Source organism: Amphiura filiformis, chromosome 10 (genome assembly GCF_039555335.1).
Source record: "Amphiura filiformis chromosome 10, Afil_fr2py, whole genome shotgun sequence".
Taxonomy (NCBI): Eukaryota; Metazoa; Echinodermata; class Ophiuroidea; order Amphilepidida; family Amphiuridae; genus Amphiura; species Amphiura filiformis.
Window position 1 is genome coordinate 40,292,689 of NC_092637.1, and position 9,092 is coordinate 40,301,780.

A 9,092-nucleotide genomic window follows, 5' to 3' on the forward strand; every position below is an offset into this window, starting at 1 on the left:
GATAAACATCGTTTGATTTTTGCTTGTCAGTGTTATACACACAGTCGCATCACGTAACCTCACGATGAAAATCGTTCTTATTCTTGGACTGGTAGCATTTGCTACGGATTTTGTTCACGGCATTAAATCACGTAAAGAAGGTAAGTAATTTAAACTAATATTCCTCCTGTTTTTTCTTCGTAGTTTTCATATATTTGCAGCAGCGCTCGAAATAAGGCGGGTCCTTGCGTCAAATACCCGTGGAAGTAGGCCCGGACCCGCAAATGTTCTACGCTACATGATAATTGAACCAAGCAAAGAGCAGAAAATCCTAGTTTTGTTGTTCCACTGGAAAATCTGGTTCACATACTAGTAATAGGTCCAGCTCCCTGAGTGAGTACTCTTTCATTTTAGTTTCCCATCAAGTTTTCAAGCCGGTTTTTCAATTTTCTACAATCTAGACATATCGCGACCGCCGTAGCTAATTCTCTCTCTTGAAATTTTAAAAGGCATTGGTCCGGCGTCGGACCCTTGAAAATTAGTGAGGACCCTTGAAATTTCAAAGGTTTATTCTTATTTCGAGGCCTGATTTGCAGCCAATTTCGTCATCTCCACCACTTGCATCTTCTTCTTTTAATTACTCTTTTTTTTTCATCTTGTTTATATTGGCGATAATTACATTGTTATCTATTTGCTTCGTTATCAATTTTGTTTATCGAAAATCATTCTTCAAAATCATTGATGAATGTACATGTAGTTGCAATGACAGACGTAATATGCTGCGCACACGAGACGAAATTTTGGATGAGAAAACGGGCATTTTGATGAGAAACGGCCAAAATGGAAAGAATTTAATTTTCTCATTCTTTTGGATTATTTTGGATTACTCGATTATTTGTCATTCAAATGAGTGTAGCTTAGTGGAATAAATTGCATCGTGCCGAAAAAGGTATCGAAGTACGCAGCGCAAAATTCACCATCTATCTATTACTTTATTTTGCAATTTTAGATTTTAATAGTTTCTTTAAGGGATCTAAAATGAGCGTTTATTGTGTTTCGACAGTATTTTTGTGGGACATGAGAGCACCTCAGACCTATCGAATTGCATTCTGAATACGAAGCATGTCTTTCTGATATCAAATAATTTTCATTTTTGAAAATCACAATATAATACAAATTTTATGACAAATTATAAAAATTTGATATTTTTCAAATTTTTGATTTATAACAGTCCTCGAAGTAAATTATATAAATCTAATGTTATATTCTTAAAGTGTATGTAGCAGGGAGGAAAAGCCGACGGTCAATTGAAAATTTTGACCTTTCATATTGAAGATATGGATTTTTTCCCAAAAAGACCTAATTTTTTTGGTGTTTTAGGAAAAAAAATCCATATCTTCAATACGAAAGGTCAAAATTTTCAATTGATCTTCGGCTTTTCATCCCACCTACATACACTTTAAGTATAAATCATCAGATTTATAAAGTTTACTTCAAGTACTGTTAAATATCAAAAATATCAATTTTTAATGATTTGCCATAAAATGTGTATTAAATTGCGAATTTCAAAAATCAAAATTATTTGATATCAGAATGACATTCTTCGTATTCAGAATGCAATTCGATATGTCTGATGTGCTCTGATGTCCCAAAATAAATACTGTCCAAACGTTCATACCCCAGCCCTTAAGATATTGCTTACGTTTTAAGTGTTCGGATATTTTATGTGCGCGGCATAGTATGGAGGGTGGGCCCGGTGATGGAGTTTAATGTATGGTTGTCAAGTACCTCTACAATTCGCCGTAGAAGTAGTGATGTAACGGAATTAATTAGCATAGCGATCCCAGTGGGCACAGGTTAGGATTTCGACGTTGAATCAACGTTGATACACACAACGTCGAGGTTTCAACTTAAGGGCAGAGTAATGGGAGAGAACATGGACCTTTTCGAGCTTCATTATTTCTGAATTGTATGTCCAAAGTATATAAAACTATACATTTTTGAAAGGAAATGAGTCACGGAATCCCATGGTGATGTCAGATTTGTTCAAAAATCTCAAGTTTTTGAAAAAATCACAAAAATTCACTTTTTTACCCAAATTTTTTGTGACAACTTAGAAAAAAATCCGTTCGGAGTAAAAAAAAATCAGTTAGCTTTTCATGAAGAAGAGACATGAACTTAGGGAAGGTTTTTTTAATTTTTTTGAAATTCGTCTCTTTTTTCGAAATATTGAAAAAAACATGTGAAAAAAGCCATTTTGTCACTCTATTAAGCTAAAAATTGCACATAATGGTGTATATTTTTGTTTAGTTGAAATCAGGTTGTATCAACGTTGAAATTTTCAAGTCCATTTGCAAATACAACGTAATTTCAACCTGATTTCGACATCCGGACGCTAGTGTGCGATGCGTGTTTTTTGTTTCCCTTGTATAGTGCCATCGTTTTTTATTCCATGGCACCGGTGCATATTTCATCCATCTATGTTTGTTTGTTTGTTTGTGCAGATTTCAGTGCCGATCATGAAACGAAACTTGAAGGTCACCTAGAACTGGAACTTGAAGAAGACAAAGTGTGGCTGTTTCACGTTGGTCTATGGGGAAATAATGAGCAATACATGTAAGTCTTTTTAATGCATACATTTCTAACTACCCCTGAGCCTCTGTAAAGCGCACCTCTTCCATACATTTCATGTACGCTAACCACCCCAGAGCCCCGCCCAGAGCTTCTGAAAAGCACGATGATGGACAACATGAATGGAGTATCACGTGGGTTGTGTTACGCACAAAAACTGTCCTGGAGTAGAACCTATAGTTATGTTCAGAACTACTACTAGTAAATTCATATCAATAAGTGAGCACAAATTCTGTTACTACGATTTGATACTTGCTACTGCGCAACTCTCTTTATCAGATTGGCAAACCATTACTTTGCTTATAACTTTACTTCTTGAGGTCACATTGGATTCAATGTGGTGTCAAAATGTGAGGAAAAGTCAAATACAAAAACTAGTTCTATCTGAACTATATATAAAGACATAAACGACAATTATGTTTATCAGTGATAATCGTAGCTTAGATACATTCATCATTATTTTTCTTTTCAAATACCAGCAACGGTGAAGGAGTAGCCGCAGGTTTTGACATCGACGTCTTGAACGCAGGTAAGACAACGGCTATTCCATTAAAATCCATTCACCCCTATGAAAGACCTTACTTTTATCTAAAATCATACATCTTAATTTTGATGACTTTCATGATGTTCTGATTTAGCAAATTACATTTTTAATATTTTTCATTTTAATATTCCAGTGTGCAGGATTGCTGGCAAGAATTGCAAAACGGTATATGACATTACCACTAATTGCGTGTACAGCGCTGACCAGGAAGACCCACGAGGTGGTGTTGGGATGATGGCGGGATGGTATGAAGGATGCATAGGTAAGTCACTTACGTAGCCCGTATATGTAAGCTGGCGGGTTACCCTGGCTGATCTTTTTCCATAAGTACCAGACTTGAGCCCTGTTTATCAGGTACCGTCTGTGTAGATCAGTACTTAGAGCGTCCGTCCGTCAAGAGGAAGGTCTGGGTTCAGGTCCCCGGGCAGGCAGGTATGTCCGGAGTTTGTCTCTGGTTTATCAGCCCATGCATATTTCCATTGAAATTTCATATTAACTTGTGCTAATGTGCGATGCGTGGTTCTTTTTTCCTTTTAAGTAGTACAATGGTCAACAATAGTCAAACATGCAAAATGATAAGTTTTTAATTCACATAATTTTAATTTTAACAGGATGGAGAAACACGATCGAACGCAGACTTTATTTTAATTTCAGCGACGATTACGTTAAGCCAACGATGGAAGCGTTCGTCACCCTACCAGGCAATCCCGGCGGCTTTGATTATCGCGATTTGACGGCGAAGAAAATTGGTTTCATCAATGGGTTCTCATCCAATAAACAATGCGTGGCTGATTTATATGGTGAAAGTATCGTCGTAAGTATATAGAAGATTGTTTTGTAGAATACGAAAAGCGTTGAATCGTCTTGCCCAGGGGCGTAGCAATAGCATCAGGGGCCCATGGACATGGAGCAGTACTGGCCCTTTTGTCCACCAGGGCGGGATTTACTTTATGGGGGCATTCACGGGCCGAGGAAGGCATGTGCATTCCAGTCATATGATACGTATAATATTTAATTTCAGACTATTTTAGCCCCAGATCAATGTGAATTTCTATTTGAATGCGCACGAAGAGTGGAGAATTTACAATATCGTCCATATCTTCAACATTAATCTCGCAGACACCAATACAACGTCAACTTTTTTTGTGCACGTGGACTTCATTTGCCAACATTTGCTCTTACATAATAACTTAAATCAAGCTTATCGTTTGTATTCATTTGTCAATCTTACAGGGAGCAGATATCCCAGCTGAGAACGTGGTACAGTGCGCAGGCGTTTCTGGCTGTATCCAGGCACTTGAAAGCAAAGAAGTAAGTTTCAATTCGATTAATTTTTGTCCTAAAAATATACATTTGATCTTTAAGAAATGGGATTAATTGATTACTGGTTTACACTCCAATTTTGTGTCTTCGCATGTATTACAGCTCTTCTTTTCTCTATTTAGATCGACGCATGGTTCATTCTTAGCAGTGTGGTTCGTGGTCGAACTGATGTTGAAATAGTCTCGGAAGAATTGGCCCCCTGCACACCTGGAGGGAACAGCCTTATGGCTCGCAAAAACTCCCGCGTCTTGGAATGGTTTCAACCTGCACTGGACAAACTCATGTCCAGCTCTGAGTATGAGGAGCTGTGTCAGAATATCATTGATGTTCATGGTAAGAACGTCTAACTTTAAGGCCTTATCAATAAAAAAGAAATCAAGGTCGCAGTGCCGGCAGGCCCGAGGCCGGCGACTCCCAGACAACGACTATAACTATACTCCATGTGGGACCCCAATATAAGTGCCCAGCAGGGCAAGAAGCTGCAAGAAAGCAAGAGGAATCTTAATGTAACATTGACCAACAGCAACAGCAACCGGAATGTAACAATGACTAACAGTAACCTTAATGTAATATTGACCATCAACAGTAACCTTAAAATATTTATAAGAGAGACGAGGATGCAATATCGCATCTATCGAAATTGACCAAACATTAAAATTAGACTCATCATTTCAGCTATATTTAATTTGGCAGAACAGGATTATATTTTAGCCAAACCCTATAACAGGCCAACATGACTAGAATTTCAAATATGTGTAAGAACCGATGAAAATTATCAGATTCTATACTTTTCATACAACTTCCATTTGTGTTATTTCAGATAAACATCTCAAAAAAAGTAACTAACCCCCTTAAATAATGACCATTATTCAAAAACAGGTGATTGTATTACAAATCTGTAAACTGCATTGGAAGCAGAATTTATTTCTGCACATTTGACACCTCATTTGCAGCAATTGACTAAATATTGACGTCACAGCGTACATTTAAATCAATGTGACCCAAGATTTGAAAGTTGCAGTAAATTGTATTGATTTAGTATTCAGTATAATGGAAGGAAATCTGTGTAATGATATCTGAGTGTTTTTATATTGTAAAAATTTGTATGTAAGTGCAACTTTCAATCTGGACTTCACTACATTAAATTGACCGGTGTTTTATTGTTTTCTGGGCTATCGTAAATTCTGCTTCCAACGCATCCAACGCCCCTTTTTGAATAATGGCCATTTTTTTAAGGGGGGTAGTTACTTTTTGAGATGTTATATCCTACAGGAAGTCAAATTAGGACATTTTAAAGATCTCAGTCGACCATCCCAGAAAATCTGTGTTTGTCATGCCATGTCACTAATGATTCTTTTCTTACTTCTTCATTACTAGGTGACCAGCCTGGACGAGGCCCCGAAGGAACGTGTTTTAAGGAGTAATAACGACGTTTACATTGTCACCATTGTTCGTAAACAGATGGTTGACAGAAGATTATTACCATTGTTAATGGTTTAAGAGATTAAAAAAGTATTAATTAAACAAAATAACATTAAATATAAGGAAAACATAATTATAAACAACCTTGTTCGTTTCTTCTCTTAAGGCTTGTTCAGACGATCGCTTGTAAAGTCGCTTGTAACGACATTCGAATGTAAACTTGCATGTAGTGCCCGTCTAAATGCACATGTAAGATATCTTACATGTAGCGAGTTACAATCGAATCTAAGGCCAGTGTGAATTGCATGTAAACTCGCTTGTAAGCATGACCTTGATGACCCAATCCTATTCTGAATGTGCATAATCATGGCATAATTTACCAGTGAAGGTCACTCTTACTTTTCTTTTGAGTTGGCTTACATGTAAGTCCCGTGTGGACACACACTCGTTTATAGCATAAATTAATTGGTGGCTCGCTTGTAAGTAACATTCAAATGTAGGCTACCGTCTAAACACACCTCATGTTTTTATTTGCACCCTCAAATATGCAAGATGTCTTGCTTCAGTATTGAAGGGCCCAAGTCTTGGAAGTTTAACTTATTATATAAAAACAAGTCTTGATTACATCGCAAATAAAAAACAAATCTATAAATTTGAGAACTTATGTGTGTTTTTATCATTATGCGTGCGTTCAAGGTAAACTCGGTAACTTTAAGTAATATTACACTTAGACTATCTTTTGAATAAAGTGCTCAATACGCTGGCGAAATTACGTAATTAATCAGATTAATTACCATAGCAATAGGTGAAAACAATTTTGAACATACCGCGCTGCACTACAAGCAATACTAATCTTACAGGTGCAAGTGATCAGCATGATATGGTTCAATGCAGAGGTACCGCGTGAACGTATCAGTGCAGCGCGGTATATTCAAAAATTGTTTTCACCTATTGCTATGGTAGTTAATCCTATTATTACGTAACTTCGCCAGCGTATCCCAAAAGGGAGAGCGTATAAAAATTCAAAGAACAGACCTTCCAGAATAGGTACTCGTTATTCTGAGTTTCATGCCAAAAGTCAATCGTCAGACGACACGATGAAATGCTTTGGAGGGACTACCATATTTTGGGAATGTGATTAAATTATACATTCCGTGGTGTCAGCACAGCCAAAGTCTATCCCCTTATTTAAAAATAGTCTAACTGTGAGTAAAATGTTATTATTACGCTCCTGTTTTGCAGTTGAACACTTACATGTATATACATTCTGTGGTGTCAAAATCATGACAAACCTACTATTCCAAAAGAATCGAAAGTGCTCAACCACTATAAATAGTGGGGCGTAATATAACAAGTATTTTTTCTCTGGTGACTAACTTTGGAATTAAAAGTGCTCTATGAAATAAATATAAAGACACTGAACAAGAATAGAGATAACCCACGAGGATTGTATCACTTGGTGATCACCCGGCAGTATACCATGGCATTAAAAATGCCGTTTTAGACCTATATGCATGGTGGAAGACTTAGTAAATCAAAGCCTCGCCTATAGACGAATCCAACGCGCCAAGTCATGGTCAGGATTTGGTCGACCATTTTTGGGTCCCCGCATGCACCAAACAGGTGTTGTGAGTGCCCAATCGGGTGGATTAAACCCGCTTAAAATTCGATGTTAGATTCTTTTGTGTTGTAAACTGTCATCATTCTTTTATCTACGTGTAACACGGGTGATAGAATGCAGTTTAAAATACCCTTCAAGGCCGCATCATTTCACATTTTAGGTGAGATAGCTGGGTCCCCGTCGCGGCTATGGCTGCCATTGAGGTGTAGGAATGCGTGAAATTGGCCCGTCTTACCATTCAGCCACACATTCAGCCTTCGTGGTCTAGTGGTTAGGACGTTTGCATAGTAGGCCCTACGCGCACGCAAGAGATTCCCGGTTCGAATACGGACGAAGGTTTTTGCTTTACGTTCCTCGTGGGTTTTCTCTATTCTTGGTCAGTGTGTATATATATTTATGATGCACGTGTCTATCTTTCCTTGCGACCTTTGTACTGTTATATTAAATATCTATAATCAGTTGTGACAATAAACTTGACCACCATAAATTATCCAGATCAATCGATCAGCGAATATATTTATGCTATCCCACAATGCAACTGAAATATCTGCATAACCCCGAGCTACTCATCTATTCGCCAAACGACAAGTGTTTCTGGAATGCTGCTAAAATAAGAAAACTTTTAATGCTAATTTATTGCACATTCTAGGGAAGCGTGGTTACCTTTTTTAAATAGCCGAATGAGAGGGTTTTCAATGAAATATTTTTTGTGTCAAAATTGAAGCATCCAATGTATAAAAGAATATATGAATATTTACTGCACATCATATATGACGATTCGTGATGCCCAATTGTGGCACAATTGCTGTCGTTTAAGAAGCAGAGAATTTTATTTCAATTTTATATACGCCAAAATATTTTTAATTGAGCAAGAATAAGGATAGAAAAAACGTGGTCTATGTAAAATTACATTAGACCCCGCCAAAGATTACTGTTTCGTTTTTATGGTAATTTAAATTTCTTGAATTAGGTCTAATGTGGAATTTTTAAATAAATGATAAAAACATCGAACGTATAGGCTACACTATAGTATTATACTGATACACATGTATATACGATGTACGAGCGCACGTGTCCGGCGAGTCAAAATCGATATAATGTATTGTTCATGTAGAGGTCCACGGTCGGATTCCTGTATGTAGAACACGCAGTTAACAACAATTGAGCACTATTAATACATATTAATGTTTTTAGGCAAATAAAATTCCAAAATATGGTACGTTTTCTGCCTTTGCTTGTCACGTGGTAGGCCTATGTTGAAGTTGCGATTATATGAGCTTATATGTTCAAATAAGTTTCAAATGGATACCAACAAGACAAGTGGCCGATCGGTATAAGGCGCTAGGCTCATATAGTATCCAAAGCGGTGCGCCGTGAGTTCGAACCCCGCCTCTTCCTAACTTAATTTTACTTTAAATTTCATATTGGGGAAATGTAACTGGGAGAATTTATGTATGGCGTGGAGTGGTGTGTTTCTATATCAATAAACTTGGTTTTGATTAGGGATATACATGCATCATATCGTAAACAAGGAAATAGTACTGTTTGTGAATTACTATCATAACGTGGTGA

At 37.1% G+C, this 9,092-nt stretch overlaps 1 protein-coding gene across 1 annotated transcript; it reads left to right on the top strand.

Moving 5' to 3' along the window:
• Positions 1-4,531, top strand: LOC140163273 (uncharacterized). Its single transcript, XM_072186670.1, has 6 exons — positions 1-140; positions 2,484-2,595; positions 3,090-3,139; positions 3,288-3,416; positions 3,766-3,968; positions 4,388-4,531. Exons 1-6 carry the CDS (start codon positions 65-67, stop codon positions 4,529-4,531), a joined length of 714 nt encoding a protein of 237 aa, XP_072042771.1. The 5' UTR covers positions 1-64.
• The last annotated feature ends 4,561 nt before the right edge of the window (positions 4,532-9,092 follow it).